This window comes from Bombus fervidus, chromosome 8 (assembly GCF_041682495.2).
Source record: "Bombus fervidus isolate BK054 chromosome 8, iyBomFerv1, whole genome shotgun sequence".
NCBI lineage: Eukaryota > Metazoa > Arthropoda > Insecta > Hymenoptera > Apidae > Bombus > Bombus fervidus.
This window is the reverse complement of record NC_091524.1, coordinates 7530358-7554399: the sequence shown is the minus strand read 5'-3', so window position 1 is coordinate 7554399 and position 24042 is coordinate 7530358. Positions and strand designations below refer to the sequence as shown.

Genomic DNA, 24042 nt, shown 5'->3' with positions numbered 1-24042 from the left:
TTTATAAAATAGTTAAAACCATGTAATTACGATAATTGAAAAGTGGAGCGATTTAATTTATTTTAACAACTTGAACATTTGTCGCAGTTTTGATTCTTTAATTAATTACACTTTTAGCTTTGTAATGAAATGTAGCCTGTTTAGTTAGTTACAAATACGGACACTGTTACAGCCAATAACTAACTGGCTTCAGGACTGTAACACGATAGGAGCGATCAGTGTCCTGTAATTGATATCTTTGAGAACATAATATGATGGAAACATCTTTTTATATTTACATAATCATTACATCAAATAAAACACGTACTCGTAAATATTATTTTTCCTCCGTACTCTGAGTATGCACGGAGAAAAACAAAATACCTAACACCCTGTGAAAGAAATTTCTCACAGTTCAATGTTCTTCGTTTTTGGTTCTACGCTCATCCTATTAGACGCTGTAATTTTATTAAACGCTCGTCTCAACCGTAGAACACGTTTACGTCGCTCTTACATATCAGAAACGATGAAACCTGAATATAATCTTTAAATCATTTCCTATTGTTAGTTACCAACGCGTCTCAGAAAATTTCATTGCAAATAACTCAAAAAAAAAAAAAAAAAAAAAAAAAAAAAGAAAAAAATTCACATTCCGGAATACATCACAAGCATAAACCATACAGTACATTAACCTTTTTCAAGGAAGTTACATCAAAAATCGTTACTACCATTAAGAAAAGAGCTAAGTGGAATATAACGCAAACAACTTGCTACATATACATGACGAACATTCCAATGTTTTGCTCTTGATTGTATCATTCGACGATACATAAATTTCATAGTTATAGGAACGTTACAGCGCGTTGGAAAACGCGATGAGATTATTTTCCTAACTGTAAACCAGCAAGCAGAATGAAAATTTCTGAAGTCAGTCGGCACGGCACGAATCGAAACAATTATCATCGTAAGCTGTAATTTATCGTCGGTAAAGCATGTGCATTACACATTAAAGAGAGAGCGGCAAGGGGAGAGACAATCGTGCACGTATCAGCGATGCAAGCCAGCCGTCACGCAACGATGTATCCTGTATGGGGTGAATTGGATAGCAGACGGTGGTATGGGGTGTGTCAATACCACGTGCGGTGTTATCATTCGGAAGCATGCATGGCAGGTGTAGGAAATGACGTCACGCACCTCGGAGTATCCCTGGTTGAAACACAACCTTACTGTCTATTTTCGACGGACCACCATGCATAAAAACTTCCTCTGCTCTCCCCAAGTGAAACACACACAAAGGATGTCCTTGCCTTTCGAATTAACAATATGGTGTACCATGAACAACGGTAGCCATCTTTTTTTTCTTTTTCTGCTTTTAATTAGTGTTTAATGTCGCGTTGATTCTTTTGTTTCGAGATTATGTTGGAATTTTCTCTCTCAATGGTTGTCTATAGTTGGTAATTATGATTATATGATTAAAAAGATATTATTGAGAGACACGATCGGGAGAAGCAACTTTTCCAGAAAATCAGTTTAAAATGGAAATCGATAAATTTGAAGCGATAAATTACGAATTGCTTGATTGATTCAGAAATGAAAAAGATGTTGCTTCTTTTACAATTTAGCCGATAGTCTTTTGATTCTGAGTATTTCGAAAAAAATGTTATTTATGTTCGTCTTTTATTGTTGAGAAAATGTTGACGTTATTCTTGAATAACATGATATTATTTGGTATTTGTGATACTGATATTTTCGTATATAAATGATCTAGTCTCTAGAATTAACTTTTTTAGAGATCTCAAAATTTACGGTTTTGAAGGTGTGTTGCTTTCCCAGTAAACTAACTATATGTACATTCATATAGGAATACATGCATATATTTACAAGAAAAGAAAACGCTTTCGGATTAATTTGCGTTAATAAAATGTTCGAGAATTCCAATAGAAGTGAAATATTACAAATTGTCTAGATTATCTGTGAACTATCGAATAATTCTCTCCTTACCTTTTTTCGAAATCCACCAATTATTTCCGTTTAGGAATTCACGTTCAAATAAGTAGATTCGACAGACAGTTCATTTAATCGGGCACTAATTAATATTTTGATATAAATATTTAAATAAATGGACTTGCGCTATACATATATTTTATTCTACTTTAGACGTTAATCTATCGCTGAATTGATTTTTTCTTTTTTAAACGATAAATGATTACTTGTGCTTATGAAGTTGGAAAGTAGTAGAAGGAAAAGAAATAGCAGATATTGTGTTTGAAACGTTTCTATCGCTACGTTGTCAGTATCCTATATTGTCATAATAGAGTGCCGTGTTGGAAGTAGGTCGAGTCTTAAAATTTCGATTGATTGATACGAGGAGCTAAAAAAAGGGCTATCGTTAATATAGGTATGTTGTGCTTCTATATATATATGAATGTACCGAAGATTCCAGGGTCATAAGGAAAGTTGCTTGCTAAAAGAAGCCATGAAACATCATGCAATTTATATAATTGTTATAATAAGTTATAGGAGTTACGAGTGATAAATACTCGGTTATTTTTTCCTATGCAGGCAATTTGAATTTCCATGAAGATAGTATTTATATAAAAAACTATTAGAAAAATCAATTTCCCTAATCCGTGACAATTTACCAAGCTCAGGATTAAAATTATCGCCACATAAAATTTAATATTTTATTTCTAATCTAATATCACGTATAATATTTATTTCAAAATATTAAAAGTTCGATTTTCAATATTTTTAATATTTGAGAATTTTAGCATTTCCAAATTTTCTATACCTTTTTAAATTTCATACGATTTCAATATTTTCATGTCCAATAGAATTGTAAGTAGTATGGACACCTCTCATATTAGACATATTGGTAATTGTGAGGTATTGTTCTTTCTAAGAATAGGAATAAAAAAAGGTAACTGTAAAGCATAATCGGTGTACTATCGCCCCAGTTGTTACGTTACTTTTTTCGAGTCGTATGAAAACAACGAACCTTTAGAATGGTCTCCTATTTAGCAGTCTTAAAAGTCAAGAGCGTGGCCGACACACTCTGTTAGCAAGAGGAACACCACACAGCATATATGCGTGTGTTCGTGATTGTATTCCCGAAGTGTCGAACCATTCGTGAAAAACACCTTCGCATGTACATTGAAACCACTCATTACGTTAATCGTTTATTGCACCATGGAAAAACGGTCAGCCATTGACGTCACAAGCTGTAGAGTATTTTTGTCGTTATGATGTATATTTTCGTATACGTAAACCGCGGATTGCTATGCATTGATAGGAAAATCGCAAAATTGCTGGAATTGCAAAATTGCACACAATGCGCATAATATGAAAACACGTATCGAGTATCCAAAATATAGCGCTTTCTATAAGACTTTTTGTGCAAAACTATTTGTGCAACAGAATTCTCCAAGTTGCGATTTGTAACTTGTAAATCTACTATTATTGGTAACTTATTATGCAAGAGAAGAAATGACATATTGGAATACATAGACTGTGTTTGTTAATTAACGTATGTATCTGTAAGTTTGTCGTATATTATTATGCAGTTTATATGTGGTACATATAAAGTAAGCATTTTTTCAGCCAACATCTGATAAGATCATCTGCGTACGATTATGCAAATTCGTATCTCAATAAACACGACCAAAGAAATGGAATGCAAACAGTGATTTGCTTTACATATTAAATACCATAGCGAGTATTTTTATGTCCTTGCGTATTATATGCATTTTGTGTAGTTTTACATTTTTAAATCTCTCATAAACGAATGAAAATCCGCAATCTACCTATAAGGTTATCGTATACGCACGTCTTTTATTCGCACGACATCACATCCAAGCCACTGTATCTCGTTTCACTTCACCTTAACAGAGGGTAGTCTTAGACTTAAACACGTTCGGCTTTAGCGTGTGGTTTCAACGCCCCCTTTGATATAATTATCACGCGATGGTGTTCCCAGCAATAAAAGTGGTTATGAACCGTAATTTTGAAAAAAAAGTTGGTCATCTCGGTCACGACTTTTTCTCTAATCTAGATGCTCTTCGAGACTGAATTAATGATGTTTCGTAATCTGACTTAACTATCTGGTTTCCGGGCATCGGCCTTGCAGACCACTGACCACAGCCGGATGCTCTTGCCCACGAATGGCGAACGAGTAGCCACCGAGGAGAAGCCAATGAACGATTCCTTAATGAAGTTGGTGTGGTTCAACAACCGTCAAACTCTTCATCTCGGATTAGTCTCATTTGCATTTGTTACTTTTCATCGATCGCGTGTTAATTGCTCGCTAATATTGTTGGTACACAAGACTCGCCATGAATGAAGGTTTTGTAAATGTTGGGAAGTGTACGCGCTTCATCCTGCCACTGCCTTCGAATTTTTATGCTCTGATCACTCTTGCTTTAATAAACTTTCATATTTTCCACAGACTTCAGGAATTTGTTAACGATAAAAAAATTGGATCGGAAATGAAACAAAGAACGTAGCTAATATCGTTCGTTTTATTGAACTGTTTAAGAAATAATTTCTTGAAACGTTTATTTTATAGCAGTTATTTCGATGGAATTTGTTAAAATAAAGAGAATTTCATAATTTTGTCAGGGATAGCTCGTAATAAATTTCAGAATTACCACTAACGATGATAAGTTTCGTAATAACTATGATTAATAATTTTCAAATAAAAGGGTTTGAAGAAAAGTAGTTTAAGAAAAGAGCAGAAGTTCAGTTACAGACGTACATTAATTTTTCGAAAAGGTAATTATGGAATTTTAAATGGCAGGAAACGTAGCGATTATCTCTTACAGTTATTGAATAATATAAACCTATGTACTTAAATGGCTTTAATGGAAAAAATGCTTACTTCCTCGTATTAATTAAGAAAATAGTTCTAGTATCCATTTCAATTAACTATTTATCAATCTCCATGATATATATGCTCTCTAATTGTTATAATTTCTTGCATTTTATATCAGTAGTATTATAATTATAGTCAAGTGAAGATATTCTTTTTTCCACATAATTCTTTTATATAAGATAGAATGTCTTACTATAATATGAATTACTAAAAATATACAGAGAAATTGAAATATACAAATGGAAAACTAGAACTAATAAATTCTAAGAACAACTGTAAGATAAATTTACAGAAATATTTTATCGATTATTTATGACGAAACATAGCGTTCTTTGCATTAAATTTATTAAAGGTATTCATATACTCTTTCATGTGCTCTTCCTCGAAAAGGGTATAGAAGTTATATCTTTAAATAATATATATTAAAAGTTTACTTTTGTCTATAGAATAAAGAAACATCTAAGTAACCACATAATGTAAAATATCATGTATAATACTTAAATGATTTTTCAGTATTGTCCAAATTAATATAGCGTGTAATGTATGTATCATTCTTGTGTAATGGGCAGACAAACGGAAGTGCTGATTTAGATTTGAGATTTTTAACATTTTAAGAAAGATTTATTAAGTCTACGAACAGCGGAAATAATATGTATGCAAATATTTATAAACTTGTGCTTTTAATTCGTTAATTGATAACACGATGCTCGTTCTAAGATTTAATTAAAAAACAGTAGCTTTCTTATTAACTAAACAGCTAGAAAAAGAAAATGTTTCATATACGATTTTTCTTCGCCATTATCGTTTGAAATATGTATTACGTTTCTTTTACTAAAGTGTTTCCTGAATTTACTGAATCTTTAAGTTATCGCGAATATTAATAATACAAATGTTAATGAGTGATTCAGAAATACATGGAATCTGATGTACTTAACGGGAAATTAATTTAAAAATAACTCCAAGGATTTAGAAATCATACATATCGATATAAAGGCGTTCGATTTAAGGAATGGAACTTCATGTTTGAAATTATGAAAGAATTTGGATATTTTCACGTCATCGTTATGTAGCATGAAATAAATTTGTTTGATTAAGACCTATTCATGAGTAAAAAAGTCAAGTATATTTGAACATTTCAGAAAGTTATTGAAATCGTAGAAAAATTGAAAGAAATTTTATAGTTTAACATTTCTCAACGACTAAAAGTATGTCGTCTTCACCGACAATCATAAAGTCGCAACAGATACATTACATTATATGTATTCCTTGTTTAATGACTTCAAAGTTACATGACTCCACTCTGACTGCTATGTTTAAATCTGTAATTATGCTGTTATTAATTAGAATATCACACAGGTGTTCCAGTGTTCTGATTAACTGAGCTATTTACTTGAAATAGTAGACGGAGAAGTTGAATATCCGGAGATGACAATTTCAATACTTTGCGCTTATAAGACTACGTTAACTTTCTAGTTTAAAAAAATTCGTATGCTTCGACGGATTTAATAAAGCAAAAGATCGTAATAAAAATTGGTGGTTTTTGAAAGTTACTATCAAAGAAAAATACTTTCACAATGTAATTGTCTTTTTCTTAAAATGAAATTAGAAATGAAATTAGAAAAGCGATGTGGTTGAGTGGCAAAATCTATAGCGACATATCTAATTTTGCTTATTTTACGACATAGTAGCTTCAAAATGAATTCAGCCGTGAAGAGACAATGTCTCTAAAAATACAGTTTGTTTAGTAATTGTAGAAAAATATATTTGTTGAAAAAGCTCACTCAAATCGTTCATGTTCTTTCCTCGATAAGATCAATTTTCTGAATCTTCGTGGGACTCCCTGATGTATCAGGTCTTTCCATCTTTCCCTCCTCTCGGTATTTAAATATTCATCGACGACAATGATTTCTTAAATTATTTTTCGCCTATTAATATTTGAAATATTAACACATCTTTTGCTTTAACAATTTTTTTACTATTAAATTAATAAGAATGAAGTATGATATGATAAATGATAATTAAGAAATGATAAATGTCCGATATTTCCATTGTAAATTAGAATTAATTTGAATCTTTCGAAAGATCAAAGTGATCAATAGAATCGATCATTAGATCAAGTTGGTTAATAGAATTTAACAAAGCAAAGCAAATGGACAGGTTTGCTTACTGTTACTAAAAAGAGGAGTTCGTAGAACAAATCATCTGTAACGGAAATTCAAAGAAAATGAAGCGTGCAATTGATGCTACGGATCGGTTTCTTGGAAGACAAGAACTCGCTTTGTTTTTTCACGCTTGTATTACGGTTATGCGGTATGATGTATCATAGCCGACATCGTGAGAAACCAACTGAGACTCGCTTCCGGCGAGCTTTCACTTCGTTTAATTTTCCTTGTGGTCACTCGTGGCTCTTGACAATCTTGACATTGAACACAACGCACTTCGTTGCAGACAGAAATTACACGGGAAACAGTTTATCACTTGCCAAATTGAACGTAACAACAATTGCAGAGATAATTATTGTCGAGACTTAGTACTACAGAATTCAATCTCTTAACATAACACATTATCGACGATAGGATTAAACATTATATATAATGATTAGAATCTATGTGTAAGATTACTGTCTTTACTATGTCGAGATTAGTTTTACTTTTCTTTCCTCTTTCTTCATATAAAATAATAAGATAATAGGTTTTTCTATATAATGTTTACTTAAAAATATTAGAATTTATAATGTAGTAACAGTTATAATGTACCTAGTAACACTGGAAATATTATTATTTGATTCTGTTTCTCCTTCTTGTTTTCAAAGCTTATTGAAAGCGTATGAAAAATAGAGTAGCTAGAATAAATCAATAGTTGATACAGCGTTAAACTTAATGAAGAACATATATGAAAAATGCACATTCGCTTTTAGCAATAGTTGATTTACCTGTTCAGAGATTAAATCGTTCGTCTAACGTCAATTTCAACATAAAATATAATTTCAATAGAATCATCATTTTCTATTATTAACTAGATTAGGTAAAAGAATTCATTTTTTAATTGATATTGTTATTCACATTGGAGCATAATGACCTATTTGTACAGATAAACTTGATCTTCTTAGCAAAAAATTTTCGACTATAGAGGTTTAAATAAATAAAATTGCCTTTTTATTATTTACATAACAATTTTTTTTGGTAATTGGAAAATGATTCAGATTAAATAACGCTACAATTTCTTAATATCAATACCTTAGTAGGTACAATGTAGGAAACAATTATTATTCTTTTTATACTGCAGAAAGTAAACCACTATAATTTATTATATATTTTGGTAAAAACCTTTGCGTGTCATAATTGTTTACTTATTAAAGATTATAACGTCTATGTTTCTGCACATTATGTGCACTTTGTACATATTAGTATTTTCCAATTTCCTGTAAGTGCGTAAAAATCCGCAGTCTTCTACGCAAATATATTCGCTCAAACTAATGGAAACATTTAACGATGGCAATAGCGAGGCGTTTTAAAACCTTCTAAAATCATGTCGAGAAAATATTCTATTAACCGACAGATGAATTTTCACTATTTTTCACTCACCAGGAGAAATCAGTACGCGTGCCTCAGGAAAATCCATAACCTTTTTTCTAATCTTGCAACCGGTTTACTCGCGCTTTCCTTCTGGCCGAGTTACCTTTTCAGCAGGGTGTAAGACGACGGTTCGCCTCGATTCTCGATCTTCCCTCAGCACGTTTTCTCTGCTCGACCAATTACGGCATCCTCTGTCTTTAGCGTTGCACCATTAAACTAATTAACTGTAGGATCCGTGAAAATTCCTCGAAGTCGGTTCCACCTAGGAAAATTACACGTTGCCGGATTAATACGAGCGAGAAAGTGACAAGCACTTGGAAAGTGGCGCATCGTAATATGATCGTAATCAACCTGATTTCTTTTACGAGGTCGATTCATTTATATCGACTATATTAACTCATATACATTGACTGTATATTTTTGTGAAAAAGAAAAAACGATTCATTTTGTACTATGCGTGTACGCTTACACGAAGTTTCTCCGCGTATCGAAACAATCTAATTTTCTAATGACCTCGCTATTCATTTATTAATACAAATGTATGTGTTTCATATTCTTATATACACGATAATAACGTTTGCTTGGATGCTTCACCGAACATCAAGCGTTGTATTTTGCATTGTAGATCATTTCTTAATTGACTATATTTCCGTTGTGAAAGTCAAATAAAATTAATTGTTATTGTAATACAAATGAAGTTGCTTGTTTTAAACACTATTTGAAATGAGAAATGTAGGATGTTCTCAATGTCTTAAAAAGATGACGGAATTTCAACCCAATTTGCTCGGATATATAATTTGTTTTAATCATAATATTTATATCTTATATTAATATTTATATTTAATCATAACATCTTTGTAACGAGTATATTCTGAATAGTAGGTAAAAAGAAACAACAATATTTTTATGAGAATTCATAATACTCAATAACTCAAACAAGATGTTAAACATTACACTCTTTGCAATGATCTTATATTAATTAAAAAAGGACATAACTTGTATTAATGAAACTACATGTTTCTCTTACCAAGAAACAAGTTTAGTTTAATATAAATTTTAGCTCATTACTTTGGAAAAATATTTGTAGAATATGCAGCCACACAAACGCGCACACAATTTGCTTCTTTTTCTTCTCTTCTCCAACTTTAATGTAAATATTCTTAATTTATAAAATAGATATATTCCTCTTACCCTTGCAATTAGACTTACGATGATAACTTCTCATTCATAAGAACTTCTGCAAAAGATCGAATATGTTGATATATGTACTTACGATTCAAATTAAAAATGAACAAGGTTTTTATATTTTAACGTAATTATACATTAACAACGTCGAACATGTTTAACTGGAACATGTGAAATATGAACATATATATTCATAATATTTATGCATAACTTCCAAGCAATGAATAAATCTTTTTTTCTTTTTTCATTTAAGGTTCCAATATCGGCACACACTTCAAACTCACCTCAAAATAGAGTTAATTTCCATTCATCGGGCGAAAATAACCATGTTAATTAAGCGAAACTTGCCATCAAGATGACCTCGATGAAGCCAATCATCGCGTTCTCGTGGTTGTTGCGATCCTACAAGAGACGCAGGTTTAAGTCAGAATGGCTCGCTTTCGTGTTCGCCTGCCTTTTAGCGAGTTGTTCGGCCAGGAACAATCCACCGCGTTTCCTGATCGACGGCCAGACGGAAATTGTCATTAGGTTAAAGGAAGGTCCCGATACGCCAGTTGGTAAGAATATGTATATAGAAATACGTTGTATAATACATCGTTTTACACAACCACATACTCTTCTTACATACGTACATTTCCTGTACAATGCACACTTATCCTCTACTCTTTTCTTCTAATATCTTCATTTATTCCATTTATTCTCATTTCAACAATCTCTATTTTCGAATTATTCTACGTACTAGAATAAAAAAAGCTTGTGATTTAAAATTTCCACTTACTAAGCAATTGAATTTAAAATTATAATCGTTATAAATTGAGTATAATAAGACATTCTCGTTATTATAAAGGGCGAAATGCGTGTAATTTATTTAATGCCAATTATACGGCTTCATAATTCTTCAAAATGTATTGATTAAAATCTTTTATGTGAAACATGTGTTGTACTATCCAACATCTTTCAAGAATATCTATATATATCTATATATCTATATATATATATAGATATTCTTGAAAGATGTTGGATAGTACAACACATACATCTATATATATATATAGTAATGTCAATTTATGAATATATATATCTATATATATAGAGATATTCTTGAAAGATGTTGGATAGTACAACACACACACATATATATATAGTAATGTCAATTTATGAATTTAACGAGGTATTGATTCAATCTGAAAAATAATAAGAAAGATTTATATATCTCCAAGTAGTTTTTTAAAATAATTCTTCTTGATGCTAGTTGAATCATATATATTATTTAATGAAATGTAATATTTTAAAAAATTTGCATGTAGTTCGTTTTAATTTATAGTTCAGAAACAATCGTTCTGAGCCATTCTTTTGTTAATTAAAATTTCTAATATTTAGTTCATAGTTCTCATAACACACTTATTTAGTACTTAAGGAAATTCTTTTTCCTTTAAAGAGATTTTGTCCGTACTTGAATAAATTTTATTCAGGTGAGAAATATAACGTTAAAATAAACGTGTATAGTATGTGGAAGATTATTATTAACCTGAAACAATACGAAACTGGAGTATTCACAGGCGTTTCATTGTATTATTTTCTGAATATCTAACCTAGATCAATGTGATTTAATAAGCTTTTTGCTTCAGTATGCCACAGTATATTATGTAAAATAATGTTAGTTGTCATAGTGTATAAAATTCGAACAATGATGACACTAATACCATTGGCAACTGAATATTCTTCAGCATCTTATAGCTTGACGAATTATTCGTTATAAATTATTTAATAGCATACAATAAGCGAAGAATTATTTATGAAGGAATGAGATAAGAGAAATTTGATGCTTGCAAGCGTTACAACAGTTATTCGTTTTTTAATTAAACATACAATTACTTTCAGTCATAATAATTTTTGGGCTCATTAATTTGAATTATTGTTGAACTATACAGCAAACGATGTCCACGTTTGAATTATTAATGATATCAATTGAACGAAAATTCAATTTATAACTACGAACGACATGAATAACATAAACATAAATATATTAAAACATGTATTTCTCTTCTTCCTAATTAATTAAAACAGCAAAAATCATTAAAAAGACGAGTAGAAATTGGTATTTGTTTAAGACTTATTTATTGCTACAGTATATCACTTTAAACACATATGATTATTTAACTGCTTCGAATATTTTTACTCCATTCTATTACATGCTATGAAAAATCGCACAAAGTGAATAATGCTGTTAATGAAAATTCTTCTTCTGTTTTCAAAAAAATATTTTACAAAATTCCTCTGCGATTAACTTCTTTCTCTCATTTAGCATCTCGTTTGATTAACACTTGCATATATTTTGCAATATTCCGATCAACTCCTATAATCTATACAGGAAATTAAATGTTATATAATTATTATTAATAATTATATATAATATTTAATAATAACAATTATAATGATTATAATTATTAAATACAATAATTATCTTTTTAAAACATCACGGATCTACACTTCCTTTTTACATTAACTATCTTACAAAGATTACACGCCTGTACACTATGTTTACAGTCGAATCAGCATTTCTGTACATTTAAATTAATTACGCCCTTTGTTCGTTGCCGTATCGTGTTGCGATTCGTGCCAACTGGTTTCTGTTGCAGGCAGTTTAATTTACAGGCTTCGCGGCGTCGATCCTGACGGTGACAGCCTGACTTTCGGCGTTAGAGATCAACCTGGCAGTGGTGTGATTCGGGTCGAGAATTTTAGTCCAACCGAAGCCAATATTTACCTGAACAAATTACTCGACAGAGAGGTAATTCGTTCTCTAGCCGGTCTATTTCCTTTTAATGATTCTATTCGCTCGTTAGCAGCGAAACTGTTTCTTTGAGCACCACTTTGAATGTTTTGTAACACCTTTGAACTTGATTATTCCTTTCGGTAATATTATTATGTACTACTTTAGCCATTAGCAATAAACGTATAATTATTTTACGAACGAAGTCAGCAACTGATTGACGATATCATAATTAAATGTGGTAATATCAGCAATCAGCAAAATTCTTACAAGTTGTACGTAAGAATGGAAATCGCTTAAAGCGAACTATTGCACAATTCCGTTATGTTATTGATCCTCCTTAAAAGCAGACGATATACAATTTTGTAATGTAAATTCAGTAGAAAATTGCAGCAGTGTATTAAGATTCACCCCGATGACTAAGTGACATGTAAATTTTAAGATTCAGAAATTGTATTTTGGAATTGCGGAATTTTAGATGAAGCTAAAAATAGGAGGAATATGTCCAAAGAAATTCTGATAAATAAAGTTCGTCAAATAGCCCAATTTTATCAATATAATATATTTTACCAAATAGCACCAATTTTTATGACGTTAATTGATGTATTTAGCATTGTTTTTTGTAACATGCAAGTTGTCAGGCAATGCATCTTCACTTGAACGAAGGAGCACGTTCCCGTACATTTCTCCAAAACGTGAAAAGGCAACTAAAAATAGTTCTTTGTTTTTACCTTCACCCATTTTACGATAGAGAAAATAATTTCTACGTTCTCTCGTTCGACGTTGTGCATCTTGTACGAGCGATCCTCCTCGTTCGAATATCTTTCACGCATCGTAGGATCGATCATGGTAACAGCAATATCGAAGACATTAAAGAGAAACTCAGGGACGAGCGAACGAGCTAAAGAAGCGTGCAACTAGCGATCTACGCTCGATGATCTATTCGTGGAAGTTGTTATTTTGTCATCATCGTCTCTCTTAAACGTTACTATTTCCGTGCGGTTTAATTTCTTGTTGAAGAATACCGCATGTCCTGTGATTATTGGTTTGACGATGCACGTATCCCGATGGTGATTCTCGCGCGATCGGTTTATGATAATAAAAAAAAGTCTGCCACTTTCTAAGCGACAGGGTAATTTACATGTTACCAAGCTTTCATGATCATCCGACACTCCCAACTTACTTTTTTGACATTAAGACGATACTGACGTGGGAATTCTATTAGCTGCCTCTATGTGATACGCTACATTTTTCTATACTTGAAAGTAATGCAAAAAAGAACAGTTTGCCGTCACATATGTTATTAGCATAATTGGCATTTGCAACTTTTTTTTTTGTAAGCTATTTACAGGATGTTCCTTTCAAGTGGGCTGAGCTATGAGGTTTAGAACGATAGAACAGGGAGAAATTCTATCAGGCAAACTTAAATCGTTTCCAATGATGCGTAGCTTATTTTTTAAGCATTTGGTTGTATTTTTTAAATTAGATGAAACTTCATTACTTTAGATATTAAATATTTATATTATCCACTTAGAAAGAAAAGCAGAGATACAAGTTACCTGTTCTAGGATTTTTTCATCAAATAGTAACAACCATCGCATTATGTGTAAGAGAAAAATTGTCATCTTCTTTCATAATCGCTAAACAGATCTTAGTAATATTGTCAGTCAAAAAATAAACTTCGTTTCGTATTGAAATAGAACTCGGATGTATAGCAATAAATCAAACTTTACTGTTTGAGCGATCCTCAAATTTTCATCTGAATTCTGCACAGAAAATGCTGCAAAGAGCATTTGTTCTAAAAAGAAATTATCCGACGTTAAAAAAATGCGATTTGATCGAAAATCTCCCAAAGATCGTATCGAAGTTTAATCATCGGATCAACTTTGAAAATTGAATAGTGTTAATCACTAATATCATCTAACCATTGCCCACTAAAAAGATACAAAATATTTGATCAAATAAATAAATACATCAAGTTTAAACTACAATAATATCGAACTTCTTTTTTCTAAATATTAAAAACTTTCGTTTACCAGAAGCAACAAATTTGAAACTGCAAATTAGCAATATGTCTAAAAACTTCGTTGCGCGTGTCTTTTTGCCAGGTAAAGGACGAGTACGCGTTAGTGTTGACTCTGACAGACGGAAGACTCGGTGAAGGAAATTTCATCACGCAAAGTTTACTGCTTCTGGTGGAAGATGTTAATGACAACGTGCCAATCTTCCGTCCACATCCCACTTCCTTGACGCTTCGTGAAGACTCCGGGCCGGGTATTTTAACAACGGTCGAAGCCACCGATGCGGATTTAGGAGCACATGGTCAGGTGGTTTACTACCTCCAAGAACTTGACGGTGATAATGACGTGTTCAGCGTTTCCACTGTCAATGGAAAGGGTGTCATCCGCCTTGTTGGCCGTCTGGATTACGAAAAAAAATATTTATATCAGTTGAGAATTCTGGCAATCGATCGAGCAATAAACGAAAAGGTTTGTGTTTGGCGTTGATCTAAATAATTTAAATGTATGAAGAATATTCCGAGTTTTTACGATCTGCGATAATATTTGAAATCGAAATACCTTTGTTCGCTTTAGCTTGCTCATACCGTTGGATTTGTGGGTACAGTTAATATAAATACGATTTATATGTAATAGATGGAACTTGTTTTTTAAATATCGTGCCGTGTATCTTTACAATCGTATCAAATTCAGAAATTTAATTGTAATGCATATTCAACAGCGCATATCTCTCTCGTCCTACTAATAAAAATTACGTTAAAGTCGCCGATAATTTGCGGCGATCAGGAATTTAGTCAAAGTTCTCTCGTGATCGCGTCGAGTAAAAAAAGTACAATTATGGAAATCAGTTTATAACACGTAACAAACCGAATTACGGTCATAAATTGTGGCTTGCTGCGGAAACTGTTAAGGTACCATAATGATGATCCACAAAAACAGAAAACATTTCCGCCACCTTTCCAGGAAGGACTTTGAGGTTGAATTTTAATTAACCAATTGTATGTAAATAAGTTAAACGGTTCTTCTTGGCATTTTTAAAGCGCGAAAAATATTTAACGTTTAAAAATATATTCAAAAGTTTCCGGAGTGTGCTATACATGGTGAGAAAAAGGTATTAGGAAACCTGCGAATACTAACTTTAGCTGCAATATTAGATTGTAATACATGAAATATCCATTTATTCAGTTAAGATACTTTTTTTTTTGCTTCTGATCAGAGTTCATTTACGAATTAATGTATACAGGAAGAGACAAAAGTATTTGTACAGTTGATTTATCGTAAAAATGGAAAGAGACATGTTTTCTCTATTATTAAATATGATCAAGTACATAATGTAACTGTATATCATACACTTACAGTAATAAATGTATACGAATAAAAGTTAATCCACCAACACTATACACGTAATATCTGAAGAACATCTTACAGAAATTTCTTCCAGAAAAGGATTAAGAAGATTTAGTACTGTCTAGTATTATATTATGATTAATTAAAACAATTACATAAATTTGTACGAATTCAATTACTTTTAGAAGGTTTAGTTCACTCTGCCTATATCGTAATACGTAAAAGGAGACTTATCTGTCATTGACATTGCCTATTATCGTAAATATGAGGGTATGAGGATTTCATTCAAGATAGAGCCCTTATAGCAGTGCTAACGTTACTTCTAAAAATACTTTTATTTTTTAAAATATCTGAAAGATTACGAAAATGCCTATATACTTAGAATGATTTAACTTAACGCTCTAAACAAGTGTTATGATATATAAATGACAATTTTTGTTATAGTTGTAACAACGACATACAAATAGTTTTCACTGTATATTCACTGGCAATTATTTCAGGTAAACACGGGAACAACCGCGATACTCGTCAAGGTTCAGGACGTCGAGGATCAACCTCCAGAATTCATAACCATAACACCTGTTGCCAGGATCAGTGAAAATGCAAGAATAGGCACATCCGTTCTTCAAGGTCAGCAAACCTATTACCAATATTGAACAGTGTAGGAATCAGCAAACATAAAATCAAAAGGGAAAGTTTGTCAGATATTTGTCATATAATTATCGTTAACTTAAAAACGAGGTTGAACAGCTTATTTTTTAAAGAGATATTCGATACTTACGAAATCATATTAATAATATAAAACTATGCTTTTCGGCAGAAGCAAACGTCCTGATCGATAAATAATTTCTATCAGATCTATAATTTTGTAGATTCAAAGTTAACATCTAGTCAACTATATTACGCCAATTACATAATGAAATCAATATATTAAGTTGTCCTGAAAGTCCCTTTCGTTTTATAAGGAAATAGTAGATGAACAACATTTTTATATGATCCATATAGAACATACATAATTCAATAAAATTAAATAAAATAAAACATGTTGTGCATCTATTATTTCCCTATAAAACTAAAGGGACTTTCGAGACAATCTAATGTAACATTAAATTACAGAACACATCTTATTAATTACTTGAAATATTTTGTAGTTCGCGCAGTGGACGGTGACAAAGGAATAAATAATAAAGTAACATATAGCATCACGCAAGGTCCGAGGTATTTATTCGACATAGACACGACTTCCGGTTTGGTGTTCACCAGGGCGCAACTCGATCGTGAAGCAGAGGAAAATGCCGAGGGCACTTTTATCTTGGAAATTACCGTGAGAGAAGTATCGAATATTGTGCCTGCACCGTCTGTTTCGACCGAAGTTACTATTATTCTAACGGACGTGAACGATGAGACTCCAAAGTTCAGAAGCGCGAGATATCGTGCCGAGATAAACGAAAATGCACCGCATAATACGCCGGTTAATTTCATCGGGGATGCAATTCCGGAAGTTTACGATCATGACTTGGTGAGAAAAAGAGTTTAGATAACTTCACGAGATTACTGTAAAATATATGAGAGAAAATGACGATTCAGTTCTGAGAACATGAAATTTCAAAGATACTGTTTGAAATTAAGATGACGATATTCTATGATAACGTTGTGTTTGCGTTTCTACGTATTTTACAATTAGTGCTTTCCATTCCAAAATAAGATTTTATTCCACTTTATGGTTCAGTACTAACATCTGATGTCGATGAAAGAAGAGATATTCTTCTATCGATCTTTCCAATTTTAAGTCAAATATTCGCAATATTCAATTGCAGTATTTTCCTTTTCTATGTTTTCTTCCATATTTGTAATTCATCGAACTTTAAACTTCAAAACATTGCGAGATTTATATTCCGTTTTGCTAGATTTTTTCTCTTTTAACAGTTTTACTGCATCTACTAATTCGCAATTTGTATGATGTTTCACAATTAACTTCGATCCATGAGAAACTTCAAAAAACTTGCCATCCAAATTCTTGAATTATATAATATGCAAATGTAACACTGTTACGTACGAAACTTCGCACTGTTAACGTTATTCGTCTCTTAGGTAGCAGGAATAGCTACAAATTCTTTACTTTTACTTTTACCTTCGCTTGAGCGATGAAGCAGTTCATCAAACTTATAGCATAATTTTTTTAATTATGTAAAATACGCATTTCTTTAATGTCCTGGGTAAAATTCAGACGGGCTCGTTTATTCTATGAAGATTTATTTTACTTTTTCAGGGAACAAATGGTACCTTTAAAATGTTTATTGACGGCGATGACGGAATATTCGACGTGACTCCGTCCAGAGGAATTAACGAAGCTCCATTTCTTATACGCGTGAAAAACTCCAGCAAACTAGATTTTGAAAGTAGATCAGGTATTTTAAATAATTATTCAATCATTCTTTCATCGATTTCTTTATTAAAATTGTATAGAATTAATGCGTGACAGCGATGTACTACGGTTTAATTTTAAGAAATGAAACCAAGATTATATACGTATATAGGTATATTTAACAATTTTTGAACGACAATTTACGCTACACGTCTTATGTTTAAATAAAAACAATTATTTCTGATCAAAGAATTATTTCACCGATTTTGACATTTGTTTTACTTCCAATCTATCGCAATTGTTTTATATAACTCTCCCTTTATTTAAATTTAATAACAACTCATAATTGACTTTTACTGTTTGCTGCATTAATTTATACAAAGTGATAAAGAAAGAGCTAATAAATATTTACAATCTTTAATCCAGACAATCTTTAAAATCACTCACGTTAATGTAAAATACAAAAGCTTGTTTCCATATTTACGAGGAATAGTTAATGTGTTTTCTTTGTATATCTATACAAATTCCACGTAAATGATATGTTTCCAAGTATTCCTTTGGTATGAAGTTAGAAATGCAAATCGATTCTTCTGGCTACATGCGATGAGATGACTCACTTGTAATATCAAATGCTCGTCAATAGAAAAGTTTATTTTACGTCGGATCGATATCGATCTTCAGTCTTATGTTAATTAATTGCATTTACTTTCCCTTCTCTATGAGTAAAAGCTTCTAAAATTTTAAATCCTCTGTGTCATCGTCTCGCATAATATCAACAATTATATTTCCTATTCTAAGTTTATTCAAAGTAACTCTATTTTGCCTTTGTTCATGGAAAATAATTTCGTAATTTCAGAGGTAAATTTCACATTAATCGCAAAGGAAGTGGTAACAGTGGCACCGAAGCAGAGTAAAGTGCCGGTAGTCGTTTTCATAAAAGACCAGAACGATAATTATCCAGAGTTCACGGAGGACATGTATGAGGTATCGATTCCGGAAAATTGCGCCGTCGGCACCACGGTGGCATGGGTTCAAGCCTTGGACGAAGATAGCGGGAATTTTGGAACACGTGGAATTAGATACACTAATTTAGGAGGCAGTATTGCGCATGTGTAAGCTTTAAAACACGAAGTCATTCAAATTGACGTTTCAAATTAAGATTACCAAACATCTAGAATTGGAAAACAGTCTTAGATTTATAATTACATCCAGGGTTGTCCTCAAAATTGAAAGAAAAAGAAACAAAACAGTCACTTTTAAAATGATTAGCTTATTAAACGTTAAAGAAGAGTATATTATTAATTTACGGAATTGAAAACGAAAGTATACGAAATTTTACTAATGCTTTTATCTCAATGTCATGTAACACCATAATTTCCTTTTACTAATTGCAGGTTATCGATGGATCCTCTAACAGGACTGATCACGGTTAAAGAACCGGGGCCAAGCTTCGATCGAGAACTGGTATCTCGACATTATTTAACCGTTGAGGCAAGAGATGATCTTGGCAAAGGTAATCGCAATACCGTCCAATTGGTCGTCAATGTGAAGGATGTTAACGACAATGCTCCTATATTTCTACAAAACAAATACGAAGCAGTGCTTTTGGAGAACGAAGATCATTTCCAATCGCCCTTAATCGTCGAAGCGTTTGACATCGATTTGAATGGTTTGGAACTTACTTTCATCGATATGTATATTAGGTTAAGGAATAAGTCTGTTCATTTTTGCATGACACGTGCATCATGGTGCACATTAAGAGGATTTAAAAAATACATGAAAAATAACACGCAAAATAATGAAACACAATGTACATACAGTTTAAGTAAAATATTCAATCTACGATACATAAATCGATATTAACGTTGGTGTTAAAAAATCTAAGCGTTTTTTCGTCAAATTCGTAACAGGTACGAAGAACAGCGAAGTGACGTATGCCTTGGTATCGGGAGAATTTTCACGGAATTTTAGTATCGATTCAAAGCGCGGCATAATTATCCCCACGATGCCCTTGGATTATGAAGCCTTGCCTATTAGTCAAGGACACAAGGAAACATCAGTACGTCCATTGAGATTGACGGTACGAGCTAGGGATATGGGTACTCCAAGTTTGAGCTCAGATGCGCCATTAATTATTTATCTGAAGGACATCAATGACAATCCACCTGCATTTGAGAGAACGTTGTACAAGAGAAGCATCCCTGAAGACCTGCCTGGAGGTACCAGTGTAGTACAGGTATATACCATTGGTTAATTTCCAAATTTTAATGCCAGCATAAATATATATTTGTTAATTAACTATTATTGGATATCGATACTGTTTAATCTATTCGATTTGTATTTAGTAACAACAATGTTTTACGTTCTATAGTAAAATCTTTTGTTCCTTAATTCATAGCGATGAAATTTATTTCAAAGTTGAATAAACTTTAGTAGTATGTACAATAGCCAAAGATATTTATACACCATTGTATTTATTACAGCATTTACGTATCAATTAATTATTTGTGTAAAATAGGATATCTTATAGATTGTTTCACATTATTCTGTGGAATTTTGCATTTTTAAATTTTCTATAAATGCATGCAAATTCACAGTCCGTTAATAATAGAAATCATTAGGACAGAGTATAATGGGGAAATATATTTATTACAGGTCAAAGCTTGGGATAAGGATTTATCTTCACCCAACAATAAATTAGTTTATCGAATTCAAAGCGGTGCAGGTGATAAATTTGTGATTAGTCCAGAAAAAGGTGTAATTAGAGTTGCACCGGGTTCCAATTTAGATCCAGATTTGACTTCACCGAAGACCACGAGATACAGCTTGAACGTCATAGCGATCGATAGTGGAACGGAAATCCAAAGAACGGCCGAAGTTCTGGTCAATATCACTATCGTAGACGTTAATAATAAACCACCCGTCTTTATCGACCCCGGTACGGTGACCATTCGTGAAAATACACAAGTACGTATTTAAATTCCAATGTAGAGGAATATTACATATCTCCAATCCATCCAATTCATTTTGATCGTGCTTAGTCTTAATTAACCAATTGTCCCTATCAGTTCGGAATACGTATTCATATTTTTTTAATACACGTAAAGTCCTAGTATGTATATGTGTATACATAAATAAATAAATAAATAGTAATAAAGAAGCATAATTTGTGAATCTGTACTGTTGTATACTGAATTATTGTTTTGTCTATATTCCATATAATTTTTTAACGAGACTAAACAACCTATGTTTATGTAATATTTTTGTCATTTATGCTCGTACAATATTCTTACAAAGTTTGGTTGAACAAATCTGGGACACCCTGTATACATACAGTAGCGTATTTCAAACATTTTTCCATGACACAAGCAGATATACAAATGTGCTTTACAAATATTTATATAAAAATGAACGTTAATAAACGTTTAAATCGTTAAATTCGTTTGACTAATTGTTTGTTGAGTTATTCAGTTCATAATTCGAATTTTTCTATCTAATGAAATAATCGTCTACCACGATCTCTCACCTATGAAACATATTCTTTGTAAAAGAAAATTAAATGATTATGTCTGATAATTTGCGCTATTTTATTAGGTTGGAGCGTACGTGCATCGTGTTGTGGCTAATGATCCAGACATAGCGCCGATATTACGTTACCGTATCGATCCAAATTCTTCGGAGGCAAGAAACGAGGAAGGAACGCTAATTAAAATCCAAGAATATGATTATTTGTCCGCTTTGGAATTAAATGCACTCGATGGATTGCTTCGCGTGGTTAAATTGCTAGACAGAGAAAGAGTGGAAACGATAAGATTGGGGTTAGTTGTTGAAGATTTAGCTGCATTCAGAGGAATACAGACTGCATCCGGTTAGTATACTTCAGTAAAAGTAGAAAAAACAAAGTTTAGAGTATATTTGAAATTCTTTCACGAGCATGTTATTAATTAGACCGTGGATGTTTAGGCAAATTCGAATTTTTATAAAGAAACAAAACCTAAATGAAAATTTCTCTACCTAAATATCATAACGAATAATATCATATATTTTTCTAACAATATAATAGGAATTAGTATACTTAAACGGTTCTTAATATTGATAAAGTTAATATTAAATTTATTACTTCTAAAATCCTATTCGTGCTTTAATATTATATATGTGTATATGTAATAGTTTCTGTAGGTGCAATATTTAAAAAATTGTTTTGTTTCTATTATTATTATTTTTACTTTTTTTGATTTTTACTCTTCCTTTCAAATACGGTACGGTATATTGTTTGAGATTAATTTTAAGCTTGTAATTTCAGCTACGTTGAACATAATAATCGAAGATGAAAACGATAATAACCCAAGATTTCGCAGACCATTTTATAGACGATCTGTAACAGAGAACAGTAAAAATGGCATAAATATTGCGAGCATTGTTGCTGATGATGCGGATAAGAATCGTAGTATTACGTATTCGTTAGAAAGTCCTAAAGAACTGGCAGATTTAGTTCATCTTGATTCTGAAACAGGTGAAATGGTCGTGGCGAATAAAATCGATAGAGAACAATATTCCTGGCTTAATCTAACTGTACGTGCCACTGACTCAGGAATTCCACCTAGGTAAAGTGCCTTTCATTAATTTTAAATTACCTTAAGAAAAATGACCTTTATCATGTTTGCTTTACCATAGTAAAAAATCTAAACGCAAGATCAAGAACTTATGATCGATGTCACTATATTTTTATACCTTTCTTAAAATTAACACAGTAACGGTCCTATTACTAAATTTCTATTTTATTCGCAGATCGAGTTTATCTGAGGTATACGTCCAAGTACTGGACGAAAATGACAATAATCCGTACTTTGTAACTGATATCAGTAATTTGACTGTGATGGAAAACGCTAAGATCGGTACAGAAGTTGCTACCATTCAAGCTAGAGATCCTGATAGCGGAGATTATGGAAAAATTACATATTTATTAGATAGAATGTCGTCCCAGGTAAGCGTACTTTTCGTTATGTCGTTAACATAAGTTTGTCATATGGATTATGCATTATGAAGATTTACGACAGCAGAAAGAATTTATTAAAAATGTTTTATAATACAGGGTACATTTGCCATTCATCCTGAGTCTGGCGTCTTAACAGTAGCAGATTCGATTGACTGGGAAGATAAACAAAATTACGTTCTAGTCATAGAGGCTTGGGATAACTATCAGTTCGGTTATACAGCTGGGGAATCGAGAAATGCGTTTAAGCAGATCAAGTAAGCTACTTTCATCTTACAATTGACATCCGTTTCATAAAAATTAACCATTCTAAGAATTAAGTCATATTGACAATTTGATAATTTTAAAACATTAACAGCAACTTGATGTATTGTATTTATGGAATGCATTTTAGAATGCACACTTGACATATTTCAACTGTTCCTTTTATTTAAGAGATTCATTATATAATTTATTAGCTATTCCATATAAGATAATAAGATTCATATATATATATTTGCGATTCATCTGTGTAAATTAATTATTTGTGTAAATTCTGCTGTCTGTGAAAATTAATTATCTCTCGAATTAATATCTGTGCTACCTTTATTGGTATGAAATACTAATATCGAGACAGAAGCATTAACTTGGAAACATTATTATAACGGTTTACGCATTATTCACGAACAGAATATTTTAATAGTTTCAAATAATTTGCAAAAAAATTCGTTTTGAAGGGTCACTGTAACAGATGTCAACGACAATCCACCAAAAATGGACATACCTCCAACATGTGTTACCATATCAGAATTCCATGACGTGAAAGATTTAGTTTTTACCATTAAGGTAAAGGATGCAGATGATCCAACAACTCCAAATGGTCGTATGAAAATTAGAATTCTTTCTGGAAATGAATTAGGTTTGTATAAAGAGTTTACGTTTCGTTATTCTACGAGAT

At 32.0% G+C, this 24042-nt stretch overlaps 1 protein-coding gene across 3 annotated transcripts in view; it reads left to right on the top strand.

Annotated features, from left to right (window-relative positions):
• Positions 1-24042, top strand: part of LOC139990295 (cadherin-23-like) — a 32521-nt gene that overhangs the window by 3199 nt on the left and 5280 nt on the right. For all 3 annotated transcript variants that reach the window (XR_011800540.1, XM_072009437.1, XM_072009436.1), the window contains exons 2-16: positions 9863-10166; positions 12249-12400; positions 14491-14871; positions 16248-16377; positions 16899-17266; positions 18017-18155; positions 18969-19224; positions 19507-19781; positions 20023-20348; positions 20768-21079; positions 21707-21980; positions 22416-22716; positions 22901-23096; positions 23205-23362; positions 23822-24003. Coding sequence is in view for 2 of the 3 variants with exons in the window: in XM_072009437.1 (XP_071865538.1) it covers positions 9965-10166; positions 12249-12400; positions 14491-14871; positions 16248-16377; positions 16899-17266; positions 18017-18155; positions 18969-19224; positions 19507-19781; positions 20023-20348; positions 20768-21079; positions 21707-21980; positions 22416-22716; positions 22901-23096; positions 23205-23362; positions 23822-24003 (3652 nt within the window). In the remaining variant the exon portion in view is untranslated. The remainder of the gene's footprint in view (positions 1-9862; positions 10167-12248; positions 12401-14490; positions 14872-16247; positions 16378-16898; positions 17267-18016; positions 18156-18968; positions 19225-19506; positions 19782-20022; positions 20349-20767; positions 21080-21706; positions 21981-22415; positions 22717-22900; positions 23097-23204; positions 23363-23821; positions 24004-24042) is intronic.